This window comes from Hoplias malabaricus, chromosome 9 (genome assembly GCF_029633855.1).
Source record: "Hoplias malabaricus isolate fHopMal1 chromosome 9, fHopMal1.hap1, whole genome shotgun sequence".
Lineage (NCBI taxonomy): Eukaryota > Metazoa > Chordata > Actinopteri > Characiformes > Erythrinidae > Hoplias > Hoplias malabaricus.
Genome location: NC_089808.1, coordinates 24,162,842 through 24,179,132, shown reverse-complemented (window position 1 = coordinate 24,179,132; position 16,291 = coordinate 24,162,842). Strand labels below are relative to the sequence as shown.

Genomic DNA, 16,291 nt, shown 5'->3' with positions numbered 1-16,291 from the left:
ATCTATCCACAGTTGCCATACAAACCATAGTTGCAGTTACAAGGCTTAACCTGAAGGAGGCAGCACCTTCCTGAAAGGCCCACTGAACTTTTGTTACAGTATTATTACGCTACACAAAAGAAGGTATTAGCAAGGACATCAGTAAAGGAGAGGACATTTTAATATCAAATATTTTAATGTAAGAGCGGCCCCACTTTGTATCAAAATACTGTACAGTGTCAATCAAGAACCTATAAATAGAAGATGAGTATACCCTACTGTACCACATTCAGCAGTTGCAAAAATATAAGATCCAATTTCCCATCACAAAAATAATCATCTGTTATACATACACATTGCCCTCCTGTATAATACATACAGCTTTACCTTGAGAACATTTACATCACAACATTTACAAGAAAGCCATCTGTCACAAATCGTGCCTGATGATGAATACATGTTTTTCTCTTAAGGTGGTAGTACCTAGGGTTTTGCTGGCAGTCTGCACATAGGTCTGTCACAATAATTACCTTATTGACTTATCGTACAATACATGGGCGTTGCTTAAATAACTCTTGCTGACCTCAGTGTTGCGCGTTGTGTTTACTGCCATGTTTCTTTATGTAAGAATGATCACCATGAGTCACCAGTGTTTAAGCAGCTTGCTCTGTTTTGCTGTACTCTCGTCTCTCTATTCTGGAGCTGTTATGTAAATTTGTTTAAAAACAGTGGTTTAATTTTATTTAAGTTGTATATTTAAACATTTTTTATATTCAATTTCCAATACCTGAATATTCACTATTTTATTTATCCTTATTTATTGTTCTTTAAAGTGGTTTACCTGCATTTCTATGCTATTATCTTCATATCAGTGGCATAAAATGGTGATACAATAACAGTAATATCAACCCCAAAAAATGGCTATTGTGACAGACCTATCTGTACCTGTGTGTTACAGTGTGTATTTGGGCTCAGTCTCTGTGTTTGTGATGCGTTTGTCATCGTCTCATCATCGTCGTTTCAGCAGGTCTTGGCCGGTCAGCGCTGGACCTTGCTGTTGGTTACTGCTCCGTGTTTCTGCCGCAGGTGGAGTCTCAGCTGGCTCTTGTGGCGGAAACGAAGGTCACATTTCTCACACTGAGGAGAGAAAAATTATTTAAGTCAAGTGTAGGTTGTAATGATTCAGAAACTGCCAGAGTAGGCCACACCAAGCCTGGGGTCACAACATTTTGATACTGAGAATATGTTTTTAAGAATGAAGTACTGATACTTTACTGTTCCCCAGTTTTAGTAGCAAAGGTTTGTACTTTGAAAACAGGTATTTAAGTAAACATGACGTGGACTTATATTTGCATGAAGAGGGAGAAGAAGTCTAGCCATTCATTCATGTCAGTAATAAGCAAATATGGCTTACATTAGTTACAATGGAGAATAACAAATTTCAAGTGTAATTCCCAAATGATCAGTAAGTAAAAAAGATCTAAAGCACTTACGTGGTAGGGCTTCTCGCCAGTGTGTATGCGCAAGTGGCTCTTCAACGTCTGCAGGTGGCGGAAGTGAGTGCCACAGACGTTGCAGGAGTATGGTTTCTCTCCAGTGTGAATCAGCACGTGGGCTCTCAGATGAGCTACCTGCATTTGGACAAAGAGTCAGCTTCAGAGAAGCACAGTATAACACTTCCATCACATGCTTGGAATGTTCCATCACATGCTTGGTTTTCGATGTGCCACCCAGTGTTTAAAAGAAACGCATTTAGTCCCAGCATGAGGCTAAAATATAAATAGCAAACTCTATCACTCCCTGGTGGTTAGGGAACTGAGCGTGTAACTGGAAGGTTGCCAGTTTGATCCCCAGAGCCAGCAAGTCATGACTGAAGTGCCCTGGAGCAAGGCACCTAACCCCCAACTGCTCCCCAGGTGGCATGGCTAAGGCTGCACACCACTCCGGGTATGTGTGCTCACTGCCTCCTAATGTTCACTAGTGTGTGTAAAAGTTTGTTTCACTGCACGGATTGGGTTAAATGCGGAGAACACATTCCTCTGTGTTCAAGCACAGTGAACAATAAAGTGATTCTAATTATAAAGAAAAGGTAGTCAACATGGAAACCTAACTTTGTCCTTTTCCAGATAAGAATACTATCACAGAACTAGGCTGTTAAAATCCCTACAATGAAAACCAGATTGGTGTGTTGTTGTTGATTGAACTGCTATATTGAGAGTGGCTATTCTGTAGAGAGATTTCTAAGGTAATGTCCACATTCTTGAAAGCTTTGGCTACTGTCTTTAAAATGTACACAACACAAATATCCTCCCATTTTCCCCTTGCCCAATCAGAAATGGACATTTAGACCCTGGTCTGTGCCTACCTGGACAAAGCAGGAGCCACACGTGTCACACTTGTACGGTTTTTCCCCTGAGTGGATGCGCAGGTGGGTCTTGAGGTTGGCCGGTCTGTTAAACTGAGCGCCGCACACATTGCAGCGATATGGCTTCTCAACTGTGACAACCCCCCCCAAAAAACACAAAGACAGGTTCAGAACAAGGCTTTTGGGGATGTTTTACTTTATGACCCAATAAGACATTCTTACTGAGGTGTATTTGTCAGATATCTACTATTAAATTCAGTACAGTCTTTTTTTTTCAATCTCCACACTTTTATTTTGAGTCACATTTTGAAATATCCTCTGTAAAGATGTTATTATTAATTAATATTACTTTTCAGGGATTCATTCACCTGGAGGGGCAGACTTGTGGCTATTCAGGTTTCCTTTATGAGAGAACATGTCTTGGCAGCGCTTACACCTGAAAGGTTTTCCGTCCTGAAGTCGCTGATGACTCTCTGAGGTCAGCTCAACTCTGGAGTCACATTCACTGCAGACCAAACTGCTGCTCTCTGCAGAAAAACAGATATGATTCAATCTGGAAAGATGCTGTACTTCCGAAACTTCATCATAATATCAGTCTCAGCCTTGGTATCGATGTGTAGGAGAAATACGCACAGCACACTTACCGTGGCTAATCTCTGAGCTGTTCATGCTGCTCTCCTCTCTCATCATGGGGTTAGATGTCGACAGAGACATGAGATCACTTGGTCTTTGAGTGAATTCTTCCACAGATCTATAAACAAGATGGCATTCAAAGTTTAAAAGCCAACAAAAGTAAATCAGTGGAAAACTGATTGAATCTAATCAAATTATTGAATCAAATCTAATCAAATTGAATCAAATCAAATTATAGTGAAAACTGACACTTCAGGCTTCAATGATTCATCTCATAAAGAATTGTAACGGAATCAAATCAGTATAAAATGAGATTTCACCAATCACTGATTAATTTACTAAAATACAGATGATGAATCAAATGGAATCATTTGATTCTTTTCATGATGCTCTGAACTGAACTGAATCTTTGTGAGATCAGACACTGACACCTATCTGTACTGACCTGCTGTGGACACTCGAGTCACTCGTGGCTGTGTGCTCAAATCTCTTGGTGCTGTTTTCTACAGACGTTTGAGGGGGGGTCTCTAAACCGTCGGTGGAATTCAGGACGATGAACTTGTACTTCTTCCAGTTGCGGACCTTGGCCTCACTGGGTGAAGCTTTGCTGCAGCTGCTGGACTCTGCTGGAGAGTTGGGCTGACAGTCTGACCTTAGGGGGCTGTGTGGTCCAGGGATCTGGGAACGGCCAAAGTTCTCCACCACTTCCATATTCGTTTTCATACCTGCGGATCCTGTTCTGTTCTCAGGGTCCTGGCCCCGCTGGAGGACCACAGAGGGACGGACTGGGTGATAGATTGGGGAGATGCTGGAGCTGTTTACTTTAATGGAGACTTCTCCTCCGGGACTTGGGCGCTGTGCCTGGGTTATGACGCTGCTGTGGCTTGGTACTTGCCAGAGAAGAGGTTTGATGCTAGTTGTGGTGCCCCCCGATGGAGGCAGATGGCTGTAGAAGCGTGTGGGGCTGCTGGTGGATGTGCTGATCGAGTAGTGGACGACCTGAGGACCGAGGGCTGTACCGTTAGGCCTGGACGTGCTGAAGGACATATCCTGAGGTAAACATGGGGAGCTAGCTGGTGCCTTTTCTCTGGTCTGCTTCATAGACAAGCCCCTGTTTGAAGAAATCAGTATGGGTATCATGAGTTAACATTTGAAGTCCTTAAAAAACGTGTACACCTCTAAATGTCTTAAGACGTAACAAATGAGCAGTCATTTTCTCCAGTGACTCTTCTTCACATTATGAAACAGCGGTTATACTGACACCTAGTGACCTGGATGTTTCCGAGATACTGAACACTCCCATACTGGGGTCCCACTTTACCTGGACTCCATGAACTTCTGGCAGGTTTCCACCATGTGGTCCATCTGCAGATACACTGCTGTGTTGAGGGTGGCCACAATGAAGTGCTCTTTAAGTGTCAGGCAGGAAGTGTACATGAATTCTAGGAGTATAGCGAAGCCGTTGGGGTCTACATTGGGGTCCAAGCTGATGACAGAGGAGTCACGTTTTGGGGTGTTGGCAAACATGGTGTAGAAGAAGCCACTGTAGAAAAAAGAGTATGCGTCCAAGGCGTTAACTCAAGTTAGTTGAACCAGTTAGCAAGCAAGTTATTCAGTAAGTTCCGAAAGCAACGGCTGATCCTGAAACACATTCTTCAGAGAAGTGAAACCAGAGAAGTGGTGAGTAAGTGAAAGCAGGTCCTGCTATGCTCAAAACCAAAAACCCATCAGTAGTCACTGTGACTAATCTAGTCACAACTCACCTACAGGCCATCAGCACCGTTTTGTGAGCGTGAAACTCCTGTCCTCCGACCAGAATGATGACGTCAGTGAGGATGTTGCGGCTGCGCAGGCGGTTAAAGTTGAAGAGCACATCACCTGCATGGCGTGTAAACTGGATGCAGCCGTCTGCTGCGCTACTCATGCTCACGGTCTCTGCAAATTTACAAAACAACAAAATCAAAAATTTGAAAATAAATAAATGAATGCAAAAAAAATGGTGAGGATGCACAACAACTAGAATCACAACAATATCAGGAGATTAGAACTGAGTGATACTTCAAGCTGCTTTATCTTCATTCAGCTACATGCGACCCTATTGAATTAATATATTTTTAAATGCCAATCCATGTGAATATAATACCATTTATACATTTAAATAAATATATATAGTATGTCGGCTGATATGACAGATCTATGCAGTTTGCATTCTTCTCTGGCACATTAAACTGTTCAATGTTGCTGCAGTACAAAAAGAAGCAGTGGTTTGGCTTTTTATTTGCCCCAATTGGAACTGGCGACAACTAAAAATAGCGCAGAAAAATGTAACAAAAACTTAAGGAAAAAACAAAAATTGAAAAAGCGAAAAAAAAAAAAAAAAAAAAAAAAAAAAAACACTTCTCATAATAAAAGCAGCCAACTGCAATCGAACAGGACCCGTTTACGGTCAGAGATCACAGTTCTAGTAAAAATGCTGTGTTATAAACATATAATAGACTTGTTTGACTTTCTAGGTCATTTGAGTACAAACAGTCAGGCCTCAGCATTGTTAAACATCTGCAGTAGCCCGTGTAAACTCACTAATCTCACTGTTTCGTCACTGCCCACATTCAGAAACCACAGGTTATTTCTACAGTTCCTAGGAATTAAGAGCCGGAAGAGAGGCCTGATGAATCAGACTAAAACATATTTGGCCTTTGTCACACGTACAATCATTGCAGCATTTAAAGGAATACAGCTCTTACATAGTCTTATCCCATTAGTCATGTGGAAAACGAACTGTGCAGAAAGCAGAAGTGTTACCCAGGTAAAGCATGGCTCAAATGTTCAAATTCAGTTCTTGGCAAATATCTCAATTCCTAGAATTACAGCTGACAAATGCCTAAAATGCACATATTGCAAGAGGCATGCTGTTTAAAAAAAAATCAAGATGGATCCAAGAAGTCTGTAGGTTTCTGAAGGATTTGTTGACATAATTCCAAGGGCAAATATGAATTTAACTTTTTAATAATATACATAAACTCTTAGTATGTACGCATTAATTACACAAGAGGTAAAATTATATTGGTCATAAATGACATATATAATACAAAAAATACTTAAAATTTTGTCAGCATTGACAGGCAATCAGCATTATTTACAATAATATCACACACACACACACACACACACACACACACACTCCAAAGTCCCCGTAAGAACACTAGAGGGCAATGTTAGGTGCAATATTCTCACTCCAGACTAGATATTTTCAGGAGAGAGGTGAGCAATTTTGTTCATCGATGTGTGTGCATCAATACTTCCAATAAAACATCAGACAATATAGTGGCCATACAAAAGCTTCAGATCATCTACTCTATTATTAGTCCATTTCATTCCCAAATATGTTACATTATATGGCATATTATTCATGAACAGACAGTTTATTCCCACCGAAATGTGGGGCAGATATCTGGGTTTGTTGGTGCTTCCTGTGGTTTAAAAAGAATTTCTATACACCAGACACAACATGTCCATATGTAAAAATAAATCCACCTGACAGGTGGCCATCTGTCTGTCATTATTTTCCATTCTTACATTTTCTCTGTCTATTATAATTATCTTAAATATTCTTACTGGTCTTGTTATAATTTTAAATTAGTAAATTAAAAAACGTTTAAATTATATTTAGCAAGAGCAAGACTATAAACGAAACCAAATTATTATGAATCTACAAATAATACAAATTTGTAGCACCAAACCCAATCTGAATAACATTTGTATTGGGATTATATTTAAATTAATAATAAACATACACGTTCAGACACATGCACCTAATCAGATCAAATCGTCTGTCAATATTAAACCACTACAGAACTTTGTATGAAATTTCAGAAATTCCCACCCAGGAATAATTAGGATGAATTAGACAAGTAGGTTAGTCAGATCTCTGAGTCTGTATGGGTTATTTTTATCCTCCTGACAGCTTTCACATGCACTTGTATGGCAGATAAAAGACTGAAACTGTAAAAAAGCTACTTTCAATTCTTCAATCAAAGCCATGCGAGATTAAATCGAAATAGAGCTACTCTTTAAAGTACTTTGAACACTTGAAATAAAACAGTGTTTCCAAGTCTCCCACTTCACTCTAGAATTTGCGTTCCACCTTAAAAATGACAGGCAAGAAGGCGCTACTTAAGGTGGATCGGAGAACTCGGAATAGAAACAGGCAAGACTAAAAGCAAAATTTCGGCTCTCCCTCTCAGTTTGAGATGGAAAAACTGTGTTTTCTCCCATACAGAAACCAAAAAACGACATTTTAGCTCATAAAACACTTTGCTAAATCAGGTGAAAATGTTTAAAAACTATAAATAAAACTGTATCTCTAAATTTTAACCTAAAACACAAGAGTTCAGCTGTTCGGTTGCTTTGTCAGCCACTTTAAACAGCGCTAAAGAGAGGCAAAGCGACACAAAATGTACAGTAAAAAAGTATAAAGATATTCTAAATACTCAAAAGTTTTATAAAGATACTAGAGAGCGTATAAAAGCAGTGCTGCAGTATTGACAGGTAGCAGAAAGTCACCTGGGATAGATTATTTTTCTTGGAAACGTCGTCCGGACTCGGTTCTTGGAAGCGAACTTCTGCGAACATTCAGCTCTCAATTCTCGGAATTCCACCATCGGGTGAAACCATTTGGCGTTCAAATAGGGGACGCCGATTTAACTCGTCCCATTTTAGCCAGTGTTTGGGCTTTGTATTTTTTTTCTCATTCGCCATAAACATTAAACATCCTTTTTAAAAAGCGTGACAATGTAATTTAACCAATTTAATTTAGACTTTTTGTCGTTTCGACACTGGTGTTCATACATTTTCTCCTCAATGGACGGGTCCACACAGGCGGTCATAGGCTACGTAAAACCTTGTTTTGTTTTTTTTTCAAGTTTCAGATTCATAAATGTTGAAAGGGTTTCGTCACTTTTTTCACACAAAAATCTACAATATGTTTGAATGAAACGAGTGTTCACATGCCCTGATGTCTCAACAGACTAGATCTGCTGGCCAAAGAAACTTTTAATGAGTTAGTTTTAACAAATGCCCAAAAGGCCACATTCAGGCCATTTCAAGTTGAAGGCCTCAACTTCAAGGCTAAGGCTAAAGACTAAAGACTCAAGTTAAAAGTTTTTAAAAAGGTCATGGGTAAAAAGACAAAAAATAGACACCAATCAACATTAATATTCAGCAGATCTCATTGTTCCTAAACTCGCAGTCCACTTTATCACATATTGCACTTTGTACTTCTACAATTACAGGTTAGTCAATTTGTTACTCTGCATTTTTGTTAAGCCTTTTTCACCTGGTTTTTCAACGTGACCCTGACCTGATGACGTGACGTGTGTGTGCTTGTATGAATGGATCAGACACAGCCGTGCTGCTGGAGTTTTTATGTGCCCATTCATTGTCCATTATATTAGACAAATTTATATTTGGTCTACTTCTGTAGCTGCACAGTTTGTGTTTGTTGTCCTCTAGATATTAATATGTGGTCACAGGACACTGCTGGCTGGATATTTTTGGTTGGGGGAATTGTTTCAGTCCAATGGTGACACTAATGTGTTTAAAATATTATAAATATTATGCACAACAACAGATGGAATACAGCATGGTAAGTCGAGATGATAAAATACACAATGACTGTAGAAACAAAGAGGTCATGTTATTGTTTTGGATGATTGGTATATTCAAAATATGTGATTTAAATATATTCTTTAAAAATATTTTATTGTTGTTTGAACTGGACATTAAATAAATGCAGGATGGTCTCTTGCAAAGTACATAATATTTCAGGCTCTGTGTTACAAGATGAGACAGTTGTTCAGGAGCTTTAATTACGCATTAATGACTATAAACAAAGGCACAGTTTGAACAAAATGTTGGTTGTAGTGTAAGGCTAGTGTTGGGTCTTATGTTAACAAATCTGTGCTTTCATGATTTAATTTGTGTTTAGTTAAACCGACTTTAAACTAAAGCACTCCTAATCAACATCTCACGTTTAAGATACAGAAATATCACAACACTTGAGAGATTACAGGGTCTCAGCTTGAGTTTAGGATTAAATCTATAGCAAAGTACGAAGGAGGCTATTCACAGAGCACAGCTCCCAAGCCAACACACATGGGTCAAATTGGGTGAGCTAGTGTAACAAGGATACAGCTCAGAATTCCTACCATACAGCCTTGCTCTCAATGTCACACTCCCTCTCTCCATTTCTCTGTCCCTCTCTGACACATGACTGAGGCTATGACCATAAATTACCAGTGAACAGTGCCACCATTCAGGCTCAAAATGCAGGACCCACAAATGTGTTCCATTTACGTATCTGTAAAACTGCAGCTCCAGACACCATACACTTGTGCTCTTGTATTTTTTTAATGTAGTTACTTCTTTTATCTGGGTCATGGGAGTATCATGGTCTCACTTCAAAGCAATAGCCTAACTTTCATCATGAATGCTTTATGTAATCAGACATTTCTATTCATTTCAGAAACATTCTGTGAGGGTCTGTTAAAATATTAGTGCTTAATGAGCAGAGGTTACGTTAGGTCAGCATTAAGCAGAACAAAAACTTCTATCACCATTAGCCGAGACCCAAAAGGTAGAGACTGTTCATGATTTCTGTTACAGTTAATCCTCTCTAATCACTGGCTTTGATATGTCAATATAACCATGTTGTAAAATGTAACTAATTTCCTTACAAATACTTATCTTAATGTTAAATGAGGACAAAACCTTGTCCAAAAATGGTTGCGTTACAAAAGGTAGAAAAATTCTCAAATTAAAATCGAAGTTAATACAGCAATTATATATTCCAACTCATGTTTCCTTAAAGCTATAGTAGGTGGTGTGTTTTAAAAACTGTTTTCTTGAATTTCTTTTTCATCCGTATAGCAAAAAGCAAAAAAAAAAAAAAAAAAAAAAAACGCTCTGACAACATCAATTAAAATATCAATTTTATATCCTATATAGGATAGAAAACTGTAAAAAAAAAACAACAACAAAAAAAAAAAAACAACTCATTCGGGCCAAACAAAATGATTGGTTGGCTTACCTGCCTGTGCACTACATCACCCCTGGAGCTGCTCTCATCACTCAACCCTGGAGGAATAGCGGCAATTTGTATAGCTAAACAAAGAAAAGAAGGACAGAGGGAAAAGGCTTCCAAAAAAAGTGGCTGGATGAAGGGTGAACCATAGTGAACATCGCTGTAGCTGTTAGGTGTTTTCTTAAACATGAGGTAGGTGGATAGTGTTTGAAGTTAAGGCATAGCACACTACACACTGAGTGGTATATTGAGCTGTTCATGTGTTTTTAAGGCCTGGCTTAATGCTATAAGTGAATATGACACTTATAGCATTAGACACACAGGGCAGTAGAACTGGGCCTGGATTTTCTTGAGGCAGTGTTTCCTGGACCTGTTGAATTGCATCAATGCCATGTGTGAAGCAGAGCTCAGATCTTACCTGCTAGTAAATCTGATAAATGTGTCAAATCAGTTAAGCTGAAGTGATACTGGCTCTAGAATCATTTATGGAAATGGAAATTTTAAAAATTGATTTACTGAAGTGAAATTTGTTGGTCATTTTACAATGAAATGTGTCTTCGCCATTTAAGCCATCCATAGCAGTGAACACAAACACCTATACAAGAACTAGTGAACACACACCCACAGTAGTGGGCAGTCATCCCCGGAGGCTGGGGAGCATTTGAGGGATAGGTGCCATTGACTGAGGGAGGAGGACCATATTGTGCTTTCACTCCCAGCCACAATGGCCCCTAGAGCTAACAGGCTATTGGAGATTTCACGGAGATTTATCAGTTAGCAGATTCTCCATGATGTAAACAAAGCAAAGTGTGAATAAATCATTAATTCCAAACTCTTGAACTGTATTGAGTAAACAGTGCAATATAAATGAAGTGGTGCAAAGGGGAAATTGCATATATACTTTACCCAATTTCCTCATTTTGCGCCTTTTGCTGACCTGTCATTTACAAAGTTTATGGGACTAACATTTGCTGGATATCAGTAAAAAATGTCATATATTAATATAATTACATATAATTTACTAAATTTATATACAGAATCTGAAGTGTGTACAACTGCTGACATGAGCAGACAATAATGCAATTCTATTATGTGATATAAACTGCATAAGACATTTCTTTCTAGTACCTAGTGTCCTTCACACACACCCCAGTTTACAGCTGACTCATGGGCTTGTGATATAGACCCCCCCCCCCCCCCCCCCCACAACCATCTGGGCAAGCTTTCTAAGTTATTTCGTTCTAAGTAGGCAGGGCGTCATTTTTTCATTTATCCCATTGTGCAACACCCCCCTTCCCTCCCTCCTACACAGTCTAAGACACACACACACACACACACTTCCCCATTCACTGGAAGTGGTGTTCCATCATTTCTCTTAGACATAATGAGGAGACAATAGCCCTAGCTTGTTAGCTTAGCTGCTCTCTTACCTGTTTGCATGTTTGATACAGACACTATGAATGTTCTTATTAAAAACAGATCTAATCAATGGCTTTTTAAAAATTATTTTTTTATGATGATGATGATGATGATGATGATGATTATTTCTACCCTTTCCTGTCCTTAAGTTCATGTCAGAGAGAAGTTAGCTGGCTTTTTAAACACAGCACATACCTTGATAGCAAGGAGAAGGCAGACCTTGTTTGGTCGACTGAGGGCAAAGTTAGAGGTCCACTGGCATTTTTCACCAATGATTAAATAGAATTTTAGACAAAATGGCACTTTTTTTTTTTTTTAGCATTTTTCCATTCTCAGTCCAATTTACAAATTTTTCCTTCATTAGATTCTTTTGTTATTCTTCATAAATTAGTTAATAATTTTAATCCAGCAGTGTCAACATTTTCAGCATAATAATTTTCTTTCAGGCTTATACTCAGTATTATATCTCTCACGGTTGTTGGAAAAATTTGTATTAGTTTGTTTTTTAGAATAAAAATCTCTATGAATTTAAACTCAGTTTGAGGAGATTCAAAATTATCCTGTACACCAGACAGTAATCTGAGTGAGCTGATTGTGGACCGGCAGTGGTGTGCCAACCTTTTTACGCCAGTGGGCCGATATATGCTCACTGTATACACTGGAATGACTACATTTATTAATGGATTCTCATTAATGACTCAATCCAAGGTTAGTTTTGCAACCATGATATGCTAATTGCCGCTAGTTATGGAGGGGTATGTCCTAGGTCCTTGACTCCTGGTGGACACTTACCCGTATGGGTGTCACAATGACTGGAACCAGTGCTAATAAAAAGGAAGGCTAGGACAGTCTACGGAAAGAGAAGCTTTAGATCAGAGATTCCAGATTCGTGCCTTGTGCGCTCAGTGCTTGTGCTCAAAATTTCACTTCTCACTAAAAGAATAGTTTACCATGACAACAGATAAATATTGAATCTCATTTCCCACTGTTGTAAAAAGAATTTCAACCTCAACTATAGACAGCTGAATCATGTATCACTCTAGTCAACCGAGTCTTGCCTTTAGGAATTTTGGATCTTAGCCTGATTGCTCAATGACTGAAACAAATGGGATTATCAGACCTTGTCATTGAACAAACCGATTATACACTTAATACATTGCGTCGGGTTTACATTTTCCCGCTGAGAGTCAAGGACATTTATGAGTTATGAAACCTGCTCACTCTTCATTTGTTCTGAAAGAGTTTTTTGGAAAAAAGTTCAGTGAGGAATTGATAGCATTCAGCCACTTAAGTATTAGTGAAGTCAGGTACTGAAGCTAGGTACTGAAGTTCTGCATCACAGACCCCACTCCAACTCATCTCAGAGGTATTAGATGGAGCTCTGTCACTCCAGAGAACACAGTTCCAGTGCTCCACAGCCTAGGGGCTGGGTAACATCATAGCCCTGTAGTCCATCCCTTATCCTCCTGCATTCATTGCATGTCTCTAATGACTAAAAATGTGTGTAGTGACTAACACAAATTCTGGGAATACCAAATGTACACACAGAGAGCCAAGGTACTCACCATATACCAAACACAACGAAGGTCTCTCTCATCCTCCCTCTCTCTCTCTAAATCACTCTGTCTCTTTATGGCTTGCTGTCCATCAGTGTCCTCAGTTCAGATGTAGCTGTTGTACAGATGTTGTGCTGTGTCCTGTAAGAGAGTGTGTTTTTACGAAGTGCTATAGAGAGTGTGTATGCTGAAAGAGTGTATGTACCAGGCTTCGGTTCAAGCTCTAATCCTTGAGCAGAGTCCAAAAATTAACATACGCGCTTAGCTCTACACATGGTCAGGTTTGTTTACCTCTTCAACCTGAAATGACTTCTACAGTTTGGCCCCAGGTTAAAGAACAGGCTTTACTGAGAAATGGTTGGCACTGTATTTGAAGGCTATCTACACAGGCACATCATAACACATGCATTCACTGAGGGACACCAATATGCATCTAATGTGTAGACCACTATTGAATTACCCCCTAGGGAAGGAATACACCAATAAGGCAAGACTCATTATCCAGCGTCTGGCAACATATATGGGTGGTGTATCAATTCAACTCATCGTCTTCTTAATATTGACATCATGACATCATTTAAATGCGCAAATCATTTCAACTTCAACATGCAAATTCATGACGTGTATACATTTTACTCAATCAGCCGTAACACTCAAGTCTGTCAAACCCTAAAAACCAAAATATTGTGACGCATAACATGATGCAATGTAATATTTCTTGCTGATGTGCCCCCTCCTCTTTCTCTCTCTCTCTCTCTCTCTCTCTCAGACACACACACACACACACAATTTCTTCCCACTGTCTTTCACTTGTAATGACCTTTAAGATGCACAGAGCTTACCATAAGTCACTGACCACGAGCCTTGCCCAACACTCGCTGCAGGTCAGCCGTGGTATCACCAATATCAGAGCCACTAAAAAGGCCCATCCAATCTCTTGATATAACAATGCAGACCCAAAGCTCCAACATCATCCAGTCCACTCAAAATAGTCCATTCCCAATGGTGCCCTGCCCCTCAGGTGTGTGCCATGTCCAGCTAGAACCCTCCTCGCTTAGTGTTTTGTCTTACTGAGGTTGTTTTCCTCTTCTGTTGCTCCTTATTCCTGGAAGAGGAACTGCCATCTAGTGCACCATACAGCCTTAAAAACAGAGTCAAAAACAAAAAACAAGGATCCTGAAGAACAAGCCTGGGATTAATACAGGTACCTGCAGAAATGAAGGTGGAGGAAAATGTATACAACAATCTAATAAAGCTATACACAGTTATACTTAAACAAAGCATATAAAAAAACAGAAAACCATTTAAATGCTTCCAAGAGTATTCACACTCCCCTATAGAACCACTGCCTTTATTTGAGGATCCTTGAAAACCACAGTCTTAAGGGTGTAGAGGAACCACTTTTGGTTCCCTAAAACATACATATATATATATATATATATATATTTGTTCTGTGCATGTTCACATTAATGTAGGGATATGGAGCCCACCAACTCAAACACTGTGAAACAAGACCACCCAGTCTGTTTTCTGTGTATTGCCTAAGTCAGAAAACATGGGATAAAGCAAGTAGTTCTGATTACATAATATGCATAGATACGCTACATCTTATATAATATGCAGAGATTTTACAATTGCCTCGCCCCCTCGTCTGAGTCTGTCCAATCACAGTGCTGTTTATGTGAGAGTGCAGTAAAACAGACACAACGAGCGTGGAGAAATAAGAGCACTGGGTAAAAACAGAAAAAAACAAGAATGGAGAAGATAGAGAACTGACAGAAAAAGGCTAAAAACCAGAGCTTCTTCTCCTTGCTCCTCACTGCTGTGCTCTTGGGGTCAAGGTGAACAGCGAGCGGCTCATTGTCATTTAAAGGAAAAGGCGCTCTGAACAGGGGTGTTTACACAGGGGGAGAACGCTGCTGTGGGGCTTTTGACCAAAGCAGGTCACAGACGTTTCATTAAGAAACAGAACTGTGTTCCACTGTGGAGAAACTCACTTGAGGTTCATTTGAAACGACAACGGTTTCAACAGATTCATGAAACACAATCAAAATACAGCTCTTTATCACATGATCATCATGTACAATATCTTCTACACATTGTTCTATTATTATTATCTTACCATAAGATGTTTTTGCAAACTGATGTTTCCACCTTTTTTTCAGTGTGCGGTTCTTCTCTCCAGCTCCACATCCTTTCAGACCCATAGCATTGAGTTGCTCTTCTCACAGTCTCACTAACAGCTGTGGAGGAGTTTAGACCTAATCTCTCTCTATCTCTCTCACACTCTTTCTCTCTCTCTCTCTCGCTCTCTCTCTCTCTCTCTCTCTCTCTCTCTCTCGCTCTCTCTCTCTCTCTCTCTCTCTCTCTCTCTCTCTCTCTCTCTCTGAGTGGTTCATTCATCTGAAAGGTGAAAGTTTTAAGTGCTGTTTGCCTGATGGGGACAGTTTTTGGTGCAACACCAGGACATGCATGGTTGCTATGGGTCCTGATTTCTTAGAAATGCAGTTTTGGTCCCTCCTGTTTTTTGACTTTCCCCTTGTGCCTGTGGATTCTCCAATTTCTGAAGAATTAATAACTATTACCTAATGAATGTTTTGAGGGGAAATGAAAAGAATGAAGGGTGGTTTCTTATGCTTAGTGCTGTGGACCTCATCGGTATCAGTATCAGATGACACTCAAGGGCTGGGTATCAGTATGGCCATCTCTGACTGTTATGAAAGTGCTGGTTGCCTGAGGATACGTTCAAAGTACCCTCTACTGTACAGATAAACAAGTGGGATTTTTATTCATTATGCTTCAGTTCAAGGCTGTGTGCTGGGTATTGATCATGACCAGAGAGAACCAATGCAAATGCTTACATAGGTTCAAAGTGTCTCTGTGTGTGTGTGTAGTGTGTGTGTGTGTGTGTGTGTGTGTGTGTGTGTGTGTGTGTTTGTGTGTGTGTGTGTTACGCCTCTCTCTACAGGCATGAGTGAAGTTTTAGAAAAAATGTCTGGTTAAAGAAACAATGTATCGTCTTTTTACCACCAAAAAATCTGCAAATGATAATTATTCACTCATTCATTCATTCATTGTCTGTAACCCTTATCAAGTTCGGGGTCGTGGTTGGTCCGGAACCTACCCAGAATCATTGGGCACAAGGCAGAAACACACCCTGGAGAGGGCAGCAGTCCTTCACAGGGCAAATGATGATTAAATATATAAATATTTTTTTCATCAAACTGTTTTGAGCTTATGCTCAATAAAGTGATTAGT

At 39.6% G+C, this 16,291-nt stretch overlaps 1 protein-coding gene across 4 annotated transcripts; it reads right to left on the bottom strand.

The window, feature by feature from the left end:
- Nucleotides 1–7: 7 nt before the first annotated feature.
- bcl6ab (BCL6A transcription repressor b) lies at nt 8–14,192 on the bottom strand. 4 transcript variants are annotated; one of them, XM_066681483.1, is made up of 10 exons: nt 14,105–14,192; nt 13,043–13,174; nt 4,741–4,912; nt 4,299–4,520; nt 3,423–4,088; nt 2,989–3,095; nt 2,713–2,871; nt 2,345–2,475; nt 1,473–1,610; nt 8–1,116 (listed from the first exon to the last, which is right to left on the bottom strand). In XM_066681483.1, exons 3-10 carry the CDS (start codon nt 4,899–4,901, stop codon nt 1,018–1,020), a joined length of 1,683 nt encoding a protein of 560 aa, XP_066537580.1. In that variant the 5' UTR covers nt 4,902–4,912; nt 13,043–13,174; nt 14,105–14,192; the 3' UTR covers nt 8–1,017. The 4 variants fall into 4 exon arrangements, with proteins under 4 accessions (XP_066537580.1, XP_066537581.1, XP_066537582.1 ...); XM_066681484.1 differs by lacking the exon at nt 14,105–14,192 and adding an exon at nt 13,876–13,910; XM_066681485.1 differs by lacking the exons at nt 13,043–13,174; nt 14,105–14,192 and adding an exon at nt 10,065–10,138.
- Nucleotides 14,193–16,291: the final 2,099 nt, after the last annotated feature.